Source organism: Opisthocomus hoazin, chromosome 9 (genome assembly GCF_030867145.1).
Source record: "Opisthocomus hoazin isolate bOpiHoa1 chromosome 9, bOpiHoa1.hap1, whole genome shotgun sequence".
NCBI lineage: Eukaryota > Metazoa > Chordata > Aves > Opisthocomiformes > Opisthocomidae > Opisthocomus > Opisthocomus hoazin.
This window is the reverse complement of record NC_134422.1, coordinates 44,676,156-44,696,927: the sequence shown is the minus strand read 5'-3', so window position 1 is coordinate 44,696,927 and position 20,772 is coordinate 44,676,156. Positions and strand designations below refer to the sequence as shown.

The 20,772-nt window shown below is 43.3% G+C and overlaps 2 protein-coding genes across 3 annotated transcripts; one reads left to right on the top strand and one right to left on the bottom strand.

Annotated features, from left to right (window-relative positions):
• The first annotated feature begins 191 nt into the window (after positions 1–191).
• TYW5 (tRNA-yW synthesizing protein 5) lies at positions 192–9,194 on the top strand. Of its 2 annotated transcripts, none has more exons than XM_075430726.1 (8): positions 192–346; positions 762–916; positions 3,936–4,005; positions 4,903–4,947; positions 5,413–5,550; positions 6,450–6,537; positions 7,067–7,183; positions 8,813–9,194. In XM_075430726.1, exons 1-8 carry the CDS (start codon positions 260–262, stop codon positions 9,067–9,069), a joined length of 957 nt encoding a protein of 318 aa, XP_075286841.1. In that variant the 5' UTR covers positions 192–259; the 3' UTR covers positions 9,070–9,194. The 2 variants fall into 2 exon arrangements, with proteins under 2 accessions (XP_075286841.1, XP_075286842.1); XM_075430727.1 differs by lacking the exon at positions 192–346 and adding an exon at positions 565–643.
• Positions 9,195–17,488: 8,294 nt separating this feature from the next.
• Positions 17,489–20,176, bottom strand: C9H2orf69 (chromosome 9 C2orf69 homolog). Its single transcript, XM_075430866.1, has 2 exons — positions 19,819–20,176; positions 17,489–18,604 (listed from the first exon to the last, which is right to left on the bottom strand). Exons 1-2 carry the CDS (start codon positions 20,137–20,139, stop codon positions 17,765–17,767), a joined length of 1,161 nt encoding a protein of 386 aa, XP_075286981.1. The 5' UTR covers positions 20,140–20,176; the 3' UTR covers positions 17,489–17,764.
• Positions 20,177–20,772: the final 596 nt, after the last annotated feature.

The following is a 20,772-nucleotide window of genomic DNA, read 5'->3' as shown; positions in this document are numbered from 1 at the left end:
TCCGCGGCGCCCGCCCCGCCGGAAACAGGGCCGGCGCCGGCGGTTCTCACCTGGCGGGGCGTCCTCCCGGGGAGCGGCGGCTGGGGGTCGCGCTGGCTCAGAGGAGCGCGTAGCTTTCCTCGAGACCCCCGCTCGAAGGCGGGGGGAAATCCGCTGGTCGCACGGCCCTCGCCTAGCGGGAGAGGGCGAGGAACGGTTCCTCGCGAGCGCTGCTTTCCGGGGGGAGCGGCGGGCGGCGGACGCGGGGAGCGGCGGGCGGATGGCGCGGCGGGAGCAGCCGGCGGTGGCGGTGGCGCGGCTGGCAGGGGTCACGCGGGAGTGGTTCCTGCGGGACCTCTACCCCCGGGTGCGGCTCGGGGAGCGGGGCCGCGGCGGGGCGGGGCGCGGGCCCGCGGGCTGTTGCTCGGCGCGCTTCCCCGCGCTGCCGGGGCCCGCCGAGCGCCCGCCCCGGCAGGGCCGGAGACCGGGCGGCGGCTGGTCCCGTTGCCGGGTGTCGGAAGTACGGTCACCACTTCCCCGCGCCCTTCCCGCGCCCCGGGAGAGGGGGCCTGGCCGGCGCGGGAGGCGCGGGCGGCGGTTCCCGCATCCAGCCCGCTGACCCGCCGTGTGCGTTGGCGAACGGGGCCGGTGGTGGCTGCGTGTGGTGGGTCCGGGTGTTCGCCTGACTGCTCTGCCCGCGCTCAGTGTGACAAACGAGTTCTGTTTTTTTGCACTGGGTGCTGTGGTCATTTCACCGTTGTGGTTTCGTTTTTGTTCCCTAGAGGAAGCCGGTAGTGCTGGAGGGAATGGAGCTGGGCGCTTGCACAACCAAGTGGACGGTCGGTTACCTGAGCCAAGCCGAAGGATCCAAAGAAGTCAAGATTCACGTGTCGGCGGTGCCACAGATGGATTTCCTCAGTAAGAACTTTGTGTATAGGTACTTCATTTCAAGGTCTCTTGTATTTAAAGGCACGCGCTTGTAGCTGTCAGACATAGGGTGCATCTGTTTGAAGCTGAGGGTGAGAATGCGAAGATACTTTGTGAAAACTTTAAATTACGTATCAAAGTGCTGTCCTCAATTTCCCTGTCTTCACTTCGTGCCACAGATATCTCAACAACCTGAATAAATACTGCAGAGTGAAAGGAGGGGCCAAACCGGGCTGTACAAGCAATGGCATGAAGAACTGTTATAAAGATACTTTGACAGAGCGCTCTTGTAGGAAATTTGATCCTGGCGTTTGCTGGTGTTAATAAAACAAACAAACAAACCAACCCCAAACCTGATACTAGACCATACGCTGTTTTGTTCTAATTATATGGTGCGTTTTCAATGTTGCTGAGAGTGCTAGACCCTGACATACCGCGTATCTGAGCCTCTTTGAATGCTGGTATCTGGCAGGCATGCTGTTCCACTCCAGGGGGATGTTACTAATTAGAACCAAGCTCCTTTCAAAGTTAGCATGTGCAGGTCTCAGAATAAGTATTCACACTATTGGATACCCCGCATTTCACCAGCTCTTTAATCTTGATGCGGGTCACATAAGCTCTCGATCTCCTCTGAAGTTCATCTCGTGTAGCCGAAACGTTTCTTCAGAGTTCATCTAATCTCAGTTGTTGTGTTGTTCTTCAAGGGTGAATGCCTTTGGTTTAGTTGTCCTTTGTCTTCCCTAAGTGGGAACAAGATGTGTTCAGTCTGTTAAACTTCTAAGATGGCAGAAGCACATGCTATAAGTGCAAACGAGCTGCACATTTCTGTGAGTGGAGCCGTTGTTCAGGGGAAAACACACCTTATAATCATGCTATATTCTGCTCACTGCGTAATGAACTTTGGGATCTTTGAAATTAGGTCATGCTTGAATGACTTGGCCTTATCGCCGTATATCATTTCCCCTGCTATGTTTTGTTTCTTTTTATGATACCTCTTACTGTGAGCTCACACGCAGCTGATGCGGCATACCAGTTTTAGCCGGTTTGTGGGCCACCATATGGAGGTGCTCTGAGGTGCTTCATTGTAGCCGGTGTTAGGACTTTCACCTGCTTCACCTGAAATTCAGGAAGCTTTGACCCTTTCCACAGCAAGCCCCTTGTTCTAATATGAAAGGAGAATAAGCAGAACTAAAAGAATAGAAACACTGAGGACTTAAGATGCAGTTCCGTGATTTTAAGCTGATAGATGTGAGTAGTACTGCAGCTCTGCTGTAAGCTGCATGCTCCTACCCTGTCTTTGTGTTGGTTCTGGAACTCATTCAGCCACGTTGTGATGCGCTGCAGAAATCTGAATGTTTTTCTGCTGTTTTAGCTTCGCTAGCAGGTTCACCGTGAGGTCAGATGAGTGCCAGTGGTAGCGTAAGGGAGGAGATGGGATGATGAGGGTAGACAGCAAGGGCAGAGCTGTGGCAGCACCGGCATGCCTCAGTTTAAGCTTTCGTGGAGCTGTGCTCTCACTTTCTTCAGCAGCAAATGTAAATGGGCATGATGTAGCAGTTCAGCTGAGGTCAGAGGGTTGGGTTTTGTTTGTTTTTCCCCTGACTTCAGCGGTTGTTGTGTTTGACTATTACAAACAAGCCTAAAATGTGTGGAGAAGTGGTCTAAGTACTGTCAGATGCAGGTCACGTTCTGTTAGGGGGGTAACAGGATCACAAAACATTTTGCTTGAGGATAGTTTCTTCTTATCCCTGTGTACTTGGTGGCTGCTCTGAAATTTGATGTTTACATGCAATATATTCTTTGTCCAGTGACACTCAGTGTGAGATGCTGAGCTGAATGAACATCACATTGAATTCTCAACATAATATTCATAACAATGAGTACCTGTCCTATTACTACTTGTGCTTGGTTTGCCATTCAGCTGTCAACTGATGCCAAAATCTGTAATCCTTATGAAAAGCTCCCATTATTTAAGCAAACATGTAACACTTCTACTGACTTCAGAGGGACAGGCTCTAATGCCTAGTGATTCTTTCTGAATCTTCTGAAGTTGTGTTTAATAAATTCAAGCAAAACTGTAAAGAAAATACCAAGATTCCTATTTTGCTCAGCTAAAAAAAAAAATCGGATAACTGAAATAAATTTCATAGATCTATAAATGAAGATCGGTATCTGTGTTCATGCACAAATTCATAGCAGAAAATGCATAGATATAAGCATATGTATTTGATCTGCAGTAGTTTTCTTGATGCTGAGCTTTTCTGCAAATTTATAAAAATGTACAGTAAACAAGCCTAAAAATGACACAGTGTTAGACAAATAGTATAAGCAATTATTGTCAGGCACTGGCCACAGTTTGAGTCTAATCTGACTGTGAAGAAATTTCTTGCGCTGTGTCTCAGACCATTCAGACCTCTTGAGCTCAGGAGGGGATCTTATCGAAGTGCATAAATAGCTGATGGAGGGAGTAAAGAAGATGGAGCTGCATTCCTCTCAGTGGTTCATGGTGACAGGACAAGAGGCAATGGGCATGAGCTGAAATACTGGAAATTCTGTTAAACTATTTAAAAACCCCCAATCTTCTTTTACAGTGAGGGTGGTCAAACAGTGGAACAGGTTGCCCAGAAAGGTTACGGAGTCTCCATCTTTTCAGATAGGCAGAACCCAACTGGGTGCTGTCCTGGGCAACCTGATGTAGTTGACCCTGCTCTTGGCAAGGGGGCTGGACTTGGAAGATCTCCGAGGTACCTTCCAGCCGCAGCAATTACATGGCTCGGTTTGGATCTGCACTGGGACAATTTACGAAAGCAGAGAGGTTTGTAAGAGTAGGATTTCTATCTCAATACAACTCTTCAAACATCCACTGCAAACACTGAGTAGTCACCATGTTTAAAAAAAAACCAACTTGCAGCATATTGCATCTTCAATTATACTAGATTTGGTAAGAGAGCTTATGACTTTAACCCTAGCATTTAGACCATGTGTTGTTACGTTGAGCCATTGTGTAAATTTAAATATTTGTGTTTCAGAACTCTGCCTTTTGATGTATTTGTACGAAGAGCAGCTGAAGTCAAACACAAGGAGTACTTTCTTTCTGAGGTAATTTACTTAGCGACACAGTTACTTGTATCGGTGATTTTGCCAGTATACAGAGGGGAAAACGATGCCTTGTAATTTAAAGTCTTACTCCAATAAAGCACTTGATCTTAGATTTAACAGTTTTGTGTGGCTTGGAGCCAAATATGAGGAGAAGGTAATTTTTCTCAGAAATTGCTTTCTATGTGTACAGTGTGGTTAACTTCAGTGGTCCTGTTCCTATTAACAAAAACTGCTTACATGAGAAAAAATTCCAGCAAAAAAATTGAGAAATCAAGTCTTACTTTAGAATAGTAGCTATAATTTATGTGTTTTGCAAGAAAACGTCATGCAGATATTTTAGATTTTTATTACATCTGCGATCAAAATACAAATACAGATTTATTGTAACATAATTTGTGAGTAGCAAATGTGTGGCTATCTTTATGTAGCAGTGTTCAAACTAGTGATTTATCAGATAACTGCGATTGGGAAGCAAACAGTTTTGAATGCAGATGTGCTCTTCACCTTTTATGCTACATGGAATGCCCTAAGTTTTGAAGCTAATTGAAATAGCTTCCTGCATCAGTGTTCTGAAGAACTTGATTTGTAATCTGCATTTGCTTTGAATCTGTTCAGTAACAGCAATGCTGAAGCAGTTGACAAGTCTCCCGCTACTTCGCCCTTCTACACTCGGTGAACGAACATATTTTTGCTGTTTCTTGAGGTGAACAGCAGGGAGCAGTAGATAAAGGCAGTATAACAGAGTAGCTGAGTTTGTAAATGCCGCTTATTTGTACCGTGTTTTAATCAAGCCCTGCATTAGATTGAAGAGAAAATTCAGGCTCTTTGTTCAAGCATGCTTGTAATTCGTATTAAAAAAACCCCACCAAAACAACTCTGATTTTGTGTTCTCTTTAGGATGAAAAGTACTATTTGCGGTCAGTGGGTGAAGATGCTAGGAAGGTGAGTTGCTTGACATTACAGTTCTAATATTGTAAAGCAGCAGTTTAGGAATATTTTTTTAAAGCCTGTTGTCATCTGCTGGCTGTGTAGTACAGGCACACAACTTGTTGAGGGTCACGTGGCGTGTGAATCTGACCAGATTTAGGCCAGAACATTTAAATGTATAACAGCAACTATTTTAGGCACTTACATTCTGATGGGTTTCTGATGGGTTTCTGATGATCTCCTGTTCCTTCATTGTGATTTCTAGCAGCCATGGTTCAAAGCAGATCTCTGCTGTTCTTATTATCGTTGATGAAGTCAGTGCTGAAAAGGAGACCATCAAAAAGCATTGCTATTTTCAACTGTTCGCCAGTGGTGAAGTTCGAGCCCCGTGTTTCATATGATGGGAAATGATAGTGAAATGCTCCTTTATTTTAGTGTGCATGCATGGCGCTCTGAGAATTATGCCCTTTTTTGTTTCAGGATATTGCAGATATTAGAAAGCAGTTTCCTGTTTTGGCAGAAGATGTTCAGATTCCAGAGTATTTTGAGAAGGAACAGTTTTTCTCTAGTGTCTTCCGTATCAGCTCAGCTGGATTACAGTTATGGACACATTATGATGTAAGTAACACACGTGTTTAGCATAAAATGTTGCAGATGGCATTACAGAGTTGAGATGATCTCTGACAAAAATCTGTTAATGACAAACTTCACGTATTTTGAAATAGTAGAACAAGTCACATGCGGTGGTACAGTAAATTCTAAATAGATGTATTGTGTGGGCATAGTATCTTACTGGTTTTGTGTCTAATTCCATACTTGTAAGATTAAATGATGTTTGATTTTTTTTCCTTTTTTTTTACTGTTTTGAGTTTCAGTTAAAAATATTTAAGACAGTAACTTTCAATATTTTCCTCTTCAAGATTACCTTCATTTTTTTATTCTAATGGACAGATTTCTGGTAATTGTACAATTATTTGGGTGGTCTGTTGCTGTAATGCGGTAGATTCCAAATAAGATTGTCTTCTAACATTTTGCAGTGTAATTCTGAATAAATGTATTTATAAGAAAAATAGTTTTTTGCATTATAATTAGGAAAAAGAATCCTTTATCAATAGAAAGTCAGCAAAATGAGGTAGAAGTAACACTGAAAAAGAAAAGGAATTCCATATATGTTTTGTATTACATTTTGGTGGTTTGTATGTCTAAAGCACAGTATGTCTTTAAGAAGGAAGAACTTGCTTCCTGTTTAAGGAAAAACACAAAGTTGTTGGAAAGCAACACATTATGTTTCTACATACAGTATGTGTCAAGAATATGCAGCGAAGGGGATAGAGTAACTAACATTCTGGAGTTTTTTGGATTAACTGTATATGGAAGCTCTTTTAGCTAATTCTTAACATATGAAAGTTTAAATAATTCCCTCTTTTAAGCTGATGATATTTTAGATTAGATTAGTTGCAGGCTATGCATTGATTCTTAACTCTTGGCTGACATCTCTCTTACTATGCTTATTCCAGGTGATGGATAACTTCTTAATCCAAGTAACAGGGAAAAAAAGAGTTGTTTTGTACAGTCCTCGAGATGCACCATATTTATATTTATCAGGTATGCATGTCACATTTATCTAGTTCAGTGTTTGGTGATCGTAGTTGCCTTTCCAGCTCACAGGTGTTGCACAGTAGAAAAAAATCACTAACAGACGGCTTGATATAAAAAGTCATTTGGTCCCATAATTCTGATGCTGTTTGCTTTAGTCAAAACTGATTGTTTTAGCGGGGCAGGATATGAAATTTGCAAAGGAGCACAGCAGCTTCGATGGGTTCTGTTTTCAGCACCCAACTGTGGAGGAGCACAGTGCTCTGTCTGGATTCAGTGCGGCATTTTAAATGTCAGGGAAAGTGTCTTTCAGTGTTAATAAGGCTGCAGTTACAGGAGAAACACAGACAACAGGAGAACATGTCTCTTCAGTAAATAAGGAGCACCATCCAGTTTGCTTGGTTTTTAGAAGAGTTACAGAGCAGTAAAGCAGTATTAAAGCTGATTCAAGAACTGCCATTTCCAGCAATGTGATAAAACTTTGTTACTGTGTGGAAGAGTAGGAACATTTATTCATTACTTCTGAAAACTTTCCTAGGTACTAAATCAGAGGTGCTGGATGTGGACAACCCAGACTTAGAGAAATATCCCCTTTTTGTGAAAGCCAAGCGCTATCAGTGTTTGCTGGAAGCAGGAGATGTGTTATTTATTCCAGGTAAGTAACAAACAGTTCCTGACCATGCTCTGTTTTTAAACAGTTTTGTTTGCAATTTCTCATTTCTAGGGATGGTAAGAGGTTACTAAAATATTTCTGTGTTATAAGTAGAAGCATCTAAGGGCATTGGCAAAACTCATCTACTTCTTCCAACTGTACTAATTTGCCCAATAAAAGGTATTATTATATCTACCTACAAGTCCTACCTTCCCTCAAGATTACACTGTATGCTTCTGAATTTGTGTCTTAATAGATTAGCATTATAATATCAGCTTGTGAAATCTGAAATTACTTCAGTGACCTGAGTTTTCTCATGACAGAATTTGAGTGAAGCACCATTTCTGTTTTTCTGTAGCTCTGTCACTTAAGAACTGTGAGGCATGTGATTTGATAATGGTAGAGTTACTGGACCTTCTAGAAATTTGAAATCACCTTTGGGGAATGAGAAGACAACTCCTAATCATTTTCTGCATGAGCAGGAAATACAAAGCTGTTTCCTGGGCTAAGATGACAATTCTAGTGATAAGCGAAAGGCATCTGAATTACTCCTGTTGAACTATTCCTACTTGTTTTTAATTTTTTATTTTAACTCGTCATGAGCTTGTGGCAGATACTTACTTTGTTGCTTGTCATATTAGCTGGACAGTATAAACAGGCCAGTAAACAAGAAGGCTGTAGGGTTTTAGGAAGATTTAAACTAGATTCTTAGCCTTGGAGTCGTTACTTAATTTTGAATTTACCATTTAGGTTTCTTTCTAAAGAATCTTTTGGTTACAGTTAGTGGAAGGTACGTAATTTCTGTTTTGTTCTGTGCAGTACAGATGCTAGTTTGTCTTTGCCAGTAGGTGTGCTGGTCCAAACTGAAGACATGCTCAGCACTCTTCAGAATGACTGGGGAGTACAGGGATTTTTGAGTCCAGAGAACAGTGCTAGCTTTGTCAACGTTCTGGAATGCACATCACTGAAAAAGGAGATGTTCTTTGAGAAATGTTTGTGGTTATTAGGGAGAAGGTAGAAGCAGCCCCTCTTCATAACCTGAAAGAAACTTGTTCATTTCTCAGAGGAAGCTTTTCTGTGTCTTCAGCACAAACAAGCAACTAAGCTGCAATAAGCACGGTATTCAGTCTTTTACCTTAAAATTGAAATAGGGTAAATATACCATATTAAACTTATTTTTAAAATGTATTTAATGAGGCAGAAGTGCGTTTGCTTCCTTACCACAGCCATGATGATTCAACTGAAAAGCCTCGTGACTTTATTACGAAAAGATCAGCAACTTGCATGGCCGACCTGGCTGACGCTCGTGGTTCACATTAATGCTTGGACAATCTGTGCAAGGTTAGGGACTAAATCTGTGAAAATATATATCTGCATTCACAGTAGAGATGAGTGAGGTGAACAGGGGAGATGTCTTATTTTCATCCTACACATGCTTACTATTTGCTCACATTTGAATATCTCTTTATACTTCAGCAATTGTTATTTTTGTGTGAAGTTGTGGATCAACATAAACATCTTGAAGAACTTCTTAAATTTGGTAGAATAGGATATATTCAGGGATGAATGTTTGTTATGAGTCGCGTGGAAGTTTCAGATAGTAATTTTCATTTTAGACATTCTTCTTTACAGCTTTGTGGTTCCACAATGTAATTTCTGAGGAATTTGGAGTGGCACTGAATGTCTTTTGGAAGCACCTTCCTGCTGAGTCCTATGATAGGAGTGACACTTACGGAAATAAAGATCCCACAGCAGCCTCTAGAGCTATACAGATCTTGGACAGGGCCTTGAAAACACTTGAAGAACTACCTGAGGAATACAGGGATTTTTATGCTCGGAGAATGGTGTTACGCATCCAAGAAAAAGCCTATAGGAATGATTATGAATAAAATAACACATTGTAATTCGTCAAGCTCTTGTGAAAGCAGAGAATCGTACGTTAATATGGAAACTGTCCATGTGTACATACATACACTTGCTGTAAGACTAATAAAAACTGTTGATAAACTTTGTTATAGATGAATGTTTATCTTGTAGATTTTTTTTCTTGTTTTTTCTTCATGTGCAGTGAGTGCACAGTCTGCTTGATCTGGAGATGGTCTCCCGTCTACAAGGCTTACATCTGCAGCACCTGCACTTACAACTCTACTTTTTTGGGACTGTTCTACTTAAATTTTTCTGAATGAAAGTTTGGGCGGACAGCATGTATGCTTAGAAGTAACTGCACATATTCCTGATGTCACCTCGTTTACTAAAGTTTAGGAAAACCATAGTGGTTTCTGAGGAGGCCCAAGAAAGCCATTGGTGGTAGATCTAACGGTCATGGTTTCTTTTGACTAATAGCCTGGTAATAAGTGTGGGGAGTTTCTGCTCCCTCTTGTGGTGAAACTGAGAGTGGGCATGGGAAAAAAGCAAAAGCTAATCACGCAAGGTTAATCTTGGAGTTGTGCAGTACCTTGATGGCAAGGTAAATAATTTACCCCTTTCCTAGCGGAATTAGGTATTGTGCAGGAAACTTTGGTTGTCACTGCAGTGAAACCCTTGCAGCTAATGTGCCTCAAATCCATCCAGCCACAGTCCTAGAATCTGAAATGAAGTCCACAGTTGTGGAATAGGTGTAGAATCTGTTGGGAGCGGTGTTTGAGATGCATCACGTTACCACGGGAAAGGGCGTTGCGTTGCACCTTTGGGCATGGAGCCTGTTGCAGAGGTGTTGTAGATGGTTACTTTTCAGCAGAAAGCAGTGCTTACAAAAGCCCTTTGAAATAAAGACGGGCCTCTCACAGAAAAGAGAGGTTGTCCTTGTCCCTTTGAAATCCCTCTGACCTTGATACTTGTGCTCCTTGGGGAATGCAGCATTTATCTGACATTTAGGTCAGTCTGTTACTTCCAGCAGTGTTCTTTGAGAACTGTAACTTGTCAAAAGCTCTTAGACTAAATAGATACATAGTGTTAATAAAGTGCTGGAAAAATCTTTCTCCAGAGGAGCAGGGGCTTGCAACACTGTGCAGATTATTCTTCTAAACCTGTTCTTCTTGGCAGTTCAACACAGTGAAAATAGTCTGCTACCATGTGAGTGGGCACGCGGCCATCTTAATGAATAGGCATGAATGGAACCAGCCAAGCGATTCTGATGGGCATCGTTGTACCTTCTGAGGTTAGAATTTAAATTTGGGATCGCAAATAGGTCTCCCAATATTTTTTTTTTTAAAATGAACAAGGATCGTTTGTGTACGCTGCTGAGACAGAATGTGTGTGTCTGTTGGGCTGGGGAAGCCTCTTGACTTTGTTGGGCTGGTAATGTCGAGGGCCCCATCTGAATTGTTCTGCAGAGGTGTACAGAGATTCTTTGTGTGTTAGATCTAAATGGAGAGGCTGAGAGAGCCTGCGGGGCTCGACAAAGCTGTGCTCCAGCACGGTGCCTGCACAGCTATCACTGTTAACCCTAACCCCCAGCGGTTCCTCAGTGTGCTAGTACAGAGAGGTGCTAGCTGTTCCCAAAAGAGAAGTGCTGGCTTGGTGTTCCCAGGCCTCCTCAACGCTCAAACATAAACAAGGAAAGCTTCCTGGAGCAGCAGTCAAGTGTATGAGTGACCTGTTTGTGTCTCCGCTTGCAAGGAGTGCCTGCTGTGCTCCCAAGGGAGGGCGGGAGCCATCCGGGGCTCTTGGGGAGAGAAGGTAAGAGGAGGAGAATCCTGCAGGAGAAATGCATTCACTGCTGTGCCACTTGATGGTGATACCAAGATTTGTAATAACACGTGTTTCATAGTATGTGTGTAAAAAGCATACATAACATCTGTCAAGCCACAAGCATTCAGAATGCCATTCTGAATATTTTTTCAGTCCCCTTTTTTATTTATTAAGGGAGGCTGTTAAACTGTTAATCTAAACACCTTAGGCCAAACGCAACTCTCAGTTGCAGTTACTAGTGCTGAGGAAGCCCAGCAGGAAAGCTGCAATAATTCACTTGTTTAGGCTAGCATCAAATTTGGATTGCAAAGTGCGTTTCTGGCTGGGAAGAGAGGGTCATGCTGAACTAAATGTGAGCCAAGTGCTATAGCAAGTGCAGCTAGTGCCTCTTCACACTACAAACTTTAAAATGAAGCCTTCATTTTATTTTTATAGGTCAGCAAATGAGGTTCTCTCACCCTGGTCAGCTGGTGGGTAACCCCGCCCTGCTCATGCTTCTCTTGCAGCGTTCTGTCAGAAATCTCTGCAATGACAGTAGGTTGGGGTTTTTCCCTCCCCATGACCCCTTTAATTTTCAGTTCTCTAAGACTGCCAGTAAACCCCACCAGATGTGATGTAAGTGCGTATTCAAGAAAGATTAACAAAAACTATTCTACATAGGTCAGCTGGAAAACCAGCACAGTAATTGTTCTGTCAGTGCCACCCTTTTTCTCACTTTGAACCAGTTTCTTCAATTTCTTATTTGATAACTTCTATAAAACAATTGTTCTGAAATACTATAAAAGAAGAAACCAAGCAGTTTAAAAACGTATTTTCTTAATTTGAGCACAATGTGACTAGTTATAAAAATCTTGAAGTTACTATTTAAAAAATACAAAATAAAAAATTACTTGGTGCTTTCTAAGCATTGTGCTACGTGGTACAAAACAGGCAATAAAGTGATGAATGAATGATGAAAGCATTAAAGGAGTAACTCCTAGCTAACATAGTGAGAAAATCCATGTAGCCACACTTAAAAATCCACTACTGAAATAACACAAAGAATTAGAGCTACTGACATTTTGTGGAAGTTTGTCCTTTAGAGACCTAAAGCAAAATGGGATCATGCCACAATAAAACAGATGAAGTTGTGGTAATAGACATTATAAAAATAAACACTGACCATCTTAAGCATTCAGAACAGCCACTTCAAACAGTGTATTCGACAGAGGAGTTTGGTGGTGCAGACTGTCCAGGACTGAAAGACGAGTTAAGATAAATATGGACAGCATCTGAAATCAGGAGTTTAAACTTGGCCCAGCCCAAACTTTGACTTAATCTAAAAATTTGGCGATTGAGGCTTTTAAAACGTAAGTGCATTGCAAATCAACACATGGAAAGAATTAATTGGTCATATGAAATATAAAGGACAACCAATGATTTCAGAAGATAAATGGTTTATACATTTTTCTTAATGTGGTTGCTGTGAAAAGAATCAAATTAAAAAATTATTCTAAAAATATTATCTTGTCAAACTATTAAAACAGGTCACTAAAAATCTGGCTGTCATGTAAGTAAATGCTGAAGATTTGATGTACCTAACTTAAGAATGTGTTTCTCTCCAGGAGCTACACAGTGTCTAGGTCCTTAATACAAGTGTCAAGCTCAATGCCTAATGTGAAAGGGTTTGACTTGATCATGAAGGATGAGAAATATATTTGCAATCCTTTTTAAGTATGCAGAATGAAACTATTTGCCTCATTCATAACTTAACTAAGATGGGATGATTTTATCGTAGTAGAGGTTGTATTACATACAGTGTGATCCCAATACGCGTTAACTGCACAGCTTCAAAAACATTCCTGTACAGACTTGATTCTTTTTTCCTCTGGCTAAAATCTATCTTCCCAAACCTGAGACCTTTAGAGGTTTCCATGCAGACGACACAGGTGTTGAAAACAACAAGTTCTGAGACAGTAACTTTTACAAGGGATTCTCTCTAAGTTAGTATCACTGAATAACCAAAGATTCCGGTGCTACTAGAAGCACAGATGAAATCTTAATTTTTTTCTGGACAGTTGTCTAAGTTTGAGATAAAGTTGAATGTTAACATTTTGTATTTTGGTTTGGGTCAGACTCTATGAGAGGTGATAGATCTGAGCTCTGTACTTGGTAATTCCCAAGAGCAATGCTCTCTTTTAAGTGTATCTGGAGAGCGATAAGAGCAGATTACTTCCTTTCTTTCCAATTGCTCAGATCTGGTCCTCATCAACATTTTTAAGAGCAGACTGAAAACATTAAAAGAATTGCTCAACCATGTAAAACACACAGCTCCACGTGCAATGCTATGTTCGTACAAAAATGCTCAGAAGCTATTGCTTGCAATAATAGCACCGATCCCAGTAACAGGCAATTTTTGCTGTGAAAATATTTATACTTCAGCTGTCAAGCAATACACGAATTGCTCAAAACCTCCATCACACAAAACCAGTGACGGGGAATGAGAGAGAAGAGCTATGCAGATAGCCTGCAAGGGATGCAATGGCTCTGTCTGGCACCCGGGCTCAGGAGTATTGCCCAGAGGGTAAACACTGGTGCACTTCCACACTGGTCTGTCTCCCGACTGTTATCTGTGTCTTGCTGCAGGCTTTCTTTAGAAACAACTTGGCTCTGAAGTGCCAACTTTAACCCTTTTGACAGAAAACAACTACAAAACCATCACTACTTTATAACCCATGCTACGCTACATGCAAAATGACTGCCTGAATCCATTTGCCATGGTTTCCACGGTGATGTGGGACAGCTAATCCTGTGCAAGTGTTTTTTGTCAGCAGGAGGAGTGAATTATGCTGTTAATACTGATGGAATGAATTTAGTCAGGAACAGTATGTCTGGCTCCGGGAGCAGCAGTGCCGGTCTCTGCCACTTAGGCATTCTGTGATCTTGGACTACTTGCTTCATGACTTCATGTTATTTTATTTGAGTTAAAAAGTCACCTTGCATCTGAACAGAGTTAAGAGACCAGTAAGACCAACAGAAAGCCAGCCTTGGTCTTAGGGTCTCCATCAGCAATATTTAAATATGTCTAAATTTTCATCAGGTTAAGAGCATCAGAAGTAAACTTTTTTTTTTCCCCTTAATCCACCATCCTTATAAAAAAAAAAAAAAAAGAAATGAGATTTCAATATAAGATTAAAAAGATTGTGAAGAAGTAACTGCAAAGGTGATTTGAAGAGGCTGTCTCTTGTGGATTGCAGTCCGAGACATCCACCTTTGCTTTTCTATTGCACAGGGACACCAGACACACAATTCACGTTTGTGGATTCTGCTAGGCAGTGACATACCTAAAAACGTGGCTCACAACAGAGCACACGCATGCCAAAATTTTTACTGTTCTTGAACCTCTCTCTTATATTAACTAATAAGACCCCGTGTAATTTAAAATAAGCATTCAAGGTAAATGGATGGGTATACTTTAACCTCAGTGCTTCAACTTTCAGACAACAAACACTGTTTATCTGAAGAGATGGTGAAATAACTGTTAGCTCAGGAAAGACAGCAATGTAAAAAGCACCGTAAAAGGGAGGAAAAAAACAGACGATGTTCTTTCTGCAAATAGCTCAAAAAGAACCTGGTGGGAAAACCTGAGCACATGATCATGCACAACTGCTTTTACCTGTGAATATCCACAGCTGTAACATCCTAACTCCTGAACTGACTCTGCAGTCTTATTTAAAATAATTTCTATGACTATTTAAATACATAGCGCTCCTGTTACTTATCTCTATCAGCCATAGTACTATTTCAGTAAGACAGAACAGCTCACCATAATGTGCACATGCTACCATAAGGGAGGCAGCAGGATGTTATCAGTGGGGGGACAGGAAAGATTGCTCCTTTCAGCAATGTTAAGACTTGGACACTTAATCACCTTTCAAAATTAGGGGCCAATACCAATTTATGCAATGGCATTTACAGAGATGCGATGAAATTAGTCCTAGACAGGAAGCAGTTTACCAAAGTTTCTAGTATTTAAATTGCACTCAAAATAAAATCATTTAAGTCAAACAGAATCTGGACAATTTCACAGAACCAAGCCCTGTTTTAAAGGAATTTAACAAGCACAGCTTAAAACATTTTAGCATTTCTCAAAATCTGAAGAATGCCTTGTCTATTGTGTAAGAAACAAGCATGTAATATAAAGAATAGCAGCTATTACTAAGGACTGTGTAATGTTGCTCGCTCCATTCAAAACCCGAAATATCTTGAACTAAACCACTGTAGGTAAGCAAGAGAATCACTTAACTCTAGGCATTTACATATAAGCTTATTAAAAACTGCCTTTACAGTTAACATCAAAAAACAGGCATACACAAACTATGACCCATTTCATACTAACATCGAAATGTTCACATCTTTGGCATCTCGCATACATGGGAAGGCTTGGCACAAAGGACCCAATAAGCTGTTTCAGAATTACAGATACGGACTACACACATAAAAAGCCTGCCTTGAAGAAAAGTTATCAAATAAATCTGACTTTTTCAAGCTAGGTCTCCACAAACACCTGATAAAGCTTAATCCACAAAACTTAACTGCATATTCCTTGTTCAGTGGTTTTACATTCACACCAAAGTGGTTTCGCCCATTGGAAACAGTTTATTTTCTACACTGTTTGCAAAATTTATTTTTAGCATGCATTGTAGTGAATGACAGAGGCACATTCCAACAGAGTACTACAACTGTTTAGAGAATGAAGAACAGGTCAGTTTTCCCTCCACAACATGAAGTCTCAAAACAAGATTAGTTTTACAACAAAGTGCTTATTCTTCAAATTAATACAGCAACACTTCAGCTTATTTCATCTAACAGTTATTGTAAGCAGCCTCCATCAAGCAGGTTAATATTATTTTCATAGGACAGCCATCCAGAAACTTCTGAAGACAATGCCAATATTTTAACAGCTGTTTCCCAAAGCTTGCAACAACCTACTCCTGCTGTTTTGGCTGGCACAGAATTGTTTTAGAAATTGGTCTGTGATCTGCACTGTTATTGGATAGGGTAAGTTTTAGCACACCCAACTTAGCCTGGTCAGTCCAACTCTGAAAGGAGAGGGAGCAAGATCAGTGGGGTGTTTTGGTATTGTTTTTTTAAATTTTATTTTATAAGTGGATAATCAAAGAAATTTCAAGCAATTTGTAGGCTTTCTATTAAAGCCACATTGTAAGGTGCACACTGTATGCACAATCCTACTACGCTTAATATTCTGAGTATTAAGAAAATTTCTCTTAGGAGTTCACCACACTTTTCTCATTCTTCAGTGATCACTAATGTGCACAACCTCTGCAAGAGTTGTGAAAAAACTGCCTCCAGCGAACCTTATAAGTTTTAATGATGCCAACAGCAGGAAGATGACCCAGGACTTTCCTTCCATGGTGTAAGAGTCACCAGAAGGAAGAAGCAGGGGGAAGATGTTGCTATCAAAGATATGAAAAAAGTTGAATAAAAGGCCTTTTTTCAGAACGGAGCCACATTTGTTTGTGTAATCTTCACACTGTTTTGCCAACTTCCTTTTGTATTCCTATACTTCCAGGAAATCCAAAACCATTTTAAGCTACTGGTTCACTGTTAATAACTGCAGTTGTTTCTAAAAGAGTGACTCAGATTTATTTGTAGAAAAATGGAAAGTTACTTACAACAGCAGAAAAGTTTCACTAATACTCTCACTTATTTCAGTAATTCTTTCTGAAGAACATTCACGTTTGGGCCTGAACTAGATTACATCTTTTGTATCTAATTTGTCCAGCTTTGTATTTAATTAGAGAGGTGTTTTTTTTACCGTAAGAAAAATTAGGCTCTACAAATAGATTTGTGGACGGCTCTAGAAGCAACTACTGCAATTTAAAGGAGATAATAGTTATAAAACCTGAAGCATTCTGAAACAGCTACAGTCAGTATACTCCAAAAATTTTTATGCAACTTGTAATACATTATGTACTTACGGCTCAATTTAGATCAACATCAATGCAGCAATTATCAAGAAAAACCTCACCATTCCAAGGCAGGGATAAAGACACCTCTTGACTGGAAATAGAGATATTACTGCTGGTCCTTACAGAAAATAGCCAAATCAATAGCAAGGTATGTTGAAACAGCAATAAACTACAGCCTCATCAACATTCTTGGTCACTTAACATAGCCATGTCAAAATTCTCAAGCCCCCAGGTGAAAGGGCTGTTCACTAGCAGATACTACACAATGAATTAATGAAACCTCATAGCAACAGAAAAGGCAAGGCACACATCAGGAAGAAAAATGGACTGGCACTATTATTCCAAAGGTAAGTATTTGTGACTTTGTTTCAGTTAGGAGAAATGCTGCAAAACTCTAAGATTTAATTAACTAATTACAACAATTTTCACCAAAATATGTAACTAAAATTGTTCTAACAATCATAATTTTCCTTACGCCAAAAAACTAACATTGTGTCTGTTGTTGACGAAGACCGAAGTTTTTTGCCCTGGCAGCTACTAAATTGCAGTATCCAGACATCTTAAAGCCTTGAGTACTTTAAGCTCCCATTAAAGAAAGTATACGAGGTTAGACATCCAAGGCTAAAAATTCTGCCAACAGTTTGAGAATAAATGTTCACACTTTAAAAAAAAAAACCACGTGTAGGATAGTTCTTCATAACACTTTCTTTCCAGGAATCAAATGACAACATCTGTTGTAGGTATGGGGTCCCAATCCACCTTTTTCAACTACTGAAATTTACATATGGTATCTATTAGCAACACAGGACTGCTTTAGTATTCTCTTCAGAAAGCATCTACTCAAAGCTGGAAACCTAGATGACGACATTTACAGTGTCAAAAGCGCTTTTACAATGAGTATACTATTCAGATGCATATAGTCTCAAAACACTTCATGAACTCTGAAATGATTATCTAAGGAGGGAACATCATCAGCAAAATGCAGTTGATCATTTATTTCCACACCAAATTCTTCAAGTATCTGTACAAATTTCTCATGCTCTCTCCCAATCCACGACCTCATTGTGTCAAACACTTGGTATGGTGTAACGTGAGCATGAACTTCAATTCCTGTCTGCGCAAGTTCTTTCAGCACTTCAGGGTAAGTAACCCAAGTATTGCTTCCTCCTGAGTGACCACCATCCAGCCAGTAAATTGCTTTTATGCTTTTTAAGAAGGCATCTGTATTCTTGTCTTTTTTAGCTTCCTTCAGCTCATAAAGCAGCTGGTTCAAAACCACACAACCTTTACTGAAGCCAATCAAAGTAAATGACACTGCACCTACAGCAGAGGGTATAATGAAGCTCATAGCAGAATTATTAGAGCGTTCACAATCTCTCTCTCCTCCTGTGGACGAGCAGCCGTTCGTTGCAGGAACAGACTGCGGCTGTGATTTACAAGCAGCTATTTTTGCATTCTTGCTGACACCGTGCACACTTTTCTGGGACAGCAGAATATTCTGAGAGAGTCTGAATGCATTAACTAGCAACGCATGGAGATGCTTGAAAGCTCCAAAGTCAGTGCTGTGCTCTGGTGCTCCAAACATGTTGCTCGCCACAAAGTTGTCATAACAACTGAATTTATGCAGGTGCATTCGAGAACACTTCACAACCCAAATAAAGCTGTTAGGGAACCGGCGAGCAAGTATGGTAGCAATATTTTCAAAGCTCCAGTGCTCCCACTGAAAGTTTTCTGGGTGGCAAGACATGATGTCATGATAGTTCTGAAAAATTAAAAAAAATAGAAAAGACGCATTACTACATTTTGAAATCACTTCAGCTCTGTCTAGTGTACTTACGGTCATAAGAAAGGACTGTAACTAACAGAGAAACCTGCACTGAAGAGGTGCTTGCTTGCTAGGATTCAAGAACAAGAAACACGTTAAAGAAACTGGCGTATTTAGATTTAATTAGTCTACTTTAATATTTTTACCACACGTTTTTAATAGCCCCAAAATTAATACAATCAAAATAAGCACATAGAAGCATTTGTAATTTTTGTTGACTTCATTCCAAGGGAAGATTATATTATTAGTATTATTCAACTCTGTATGACACAGAACACGTAATTTTACTGTAACATCTCCATCTGCAGAAATACCGATTATTTTGTTACAGACAAACAGTAGACCTAAAACTTTGTCATAAGTCTTCTATTTTTTACACAGAAAAAAAAATCCCTCTCATCCAGCTGTAAGGAGTCTTTATTCCCCTTGTCGTCTTGTTATTCCCCATTCATAGGGGGCTCAGATGGAAATACATTAACCCCCAAATCACGAACGACGCTCACCTCTGAAATCATCATGGCAGAGAATACTAATTAGTTTATTTCATTACGGAACAATAAAGCCGTACCCAGGAACGCTAATGAAAGAGGTTTCCTCAGGCCATTCCAATCCTTGAAATTACAATCCACAGAGTTCTGCACCTCTGCCTCACGGACGAGGAACGCCTTTCCCGGAGCGAGGAGGCGCGACCCCCGCTCCTGGGAGGTGACGGCCTTGGCGGGGAGCCGGCGGCCCAGGACTCCGGAGCACCGCGCCATTCCCGGCGCCTCGTCAGCCCGGCCACCGGGCACCGGGCGCGGGGGGGGCCCGCACGGCCCCGCAGCCAGGCTGCCACCCGGGGAGCTCACGGCCTGCTGCCCGCGGCCACGCTTCGGGCGCGTCACGGCCGGGCGGTGCCGCGGGGGGAGCCTCCCACTCGGCCGCCGCTCCCCTTCGGGCTCCAGGAACGGCCGTTCCCGCTGCGCGCACCGACGGTAACGGGCACAGAGAGCACCAGGGGCGCTTCCCGCGGGCAGAGCCCGGCCCCGCCGCGGCGGGGCCCCCGCAGCCCGGCAACGCCGGCTCCGCCGCCCCCTCCCCTCCCCGCGCGGCCGGCGGCTCCCCTCAGCTCCGCGCTCCCGCCCGCCGCTGCCGCCCGCCCCCCGCCGTACCTGCACGTCCCCCGGGAAGTAGACGACGTGATGCTGCGGCGGGGCCGGGCCCCGCGGGGCCGGCGGCAGCAGCAGCAGCAACTCGTTGGCCCGGTGCGGCTCCGCGCCCGGCACCTCCGGCAGCCGCAGCCACGGCGGGCTCAGCCGCGCTGAGGAGAAGCACGCGCCGCCGCCGCTGCTGCCGCTGCCGCCGCCCGCAGGCCCGGCGGCGCAGGCGGGCGGCGCCCCGCAGAAACTCATGCTCCTGCCCAGGCAGAGCGCGGCGGGGCCGATGAGCCCCCGCAGCAGCGAGGCGGCAGCCGGCGGGCAGCGTCTGCTCATGGGAGCGCCGCGCCCGCCCGTCCACGGCCCGACCGCGCACCACCCCGCGCTTGCACCGCGCCTGCGCGCCGCCCCCGCCCCGCCCCCCGCCAGTCTCTGTCTATCGGCGCCGCCCGCGGCCCCCTCGACGGACCCGGCAGGGGGCGTCGCACGTGCGCGCCGCGAGGCCGCCGCCGCCGCTGCGCGCCGGGGGCGGGGCAACGGCTCCTCTCGCGGCCGCCCGCCCCGGCCGGTGACGTCCCCGGAGCCTTTAAAATGAGCGCGGCGGGAAGCGAGCGGCTGTCGCGCGGGCGGCGGCGCGAGGCTAGGCTTCGAGGCGCTGCTCGTGAGCCGCCTGCCCCCCTCCGTCACGGCGCGAGCCCTCTGCCAGCCTGCCTCAGGTGCCGTCGCGCGCCTCGCCTCAGGCGCTTCCCGCCTCAGGCGCTTCCCGCCGCGCGCTGCCCCGCTGAGGCGCTTCCCGCCGCCGGCCGCTCGGCCTGGCCCTGCCCCTGCTGAAGCGAAGCCACGGTGGCGCTGCCCGGCCGGCGGCGTGCCCGCGCCGCCTGCGCTCGGGGCGGGGAGCCCTGAGGAGAGCGGGCCGGTGGGTGCCGCGGAGTTCGGCAGTGCGGCTGAGGAAGGCCGCCCGCAGCGCGG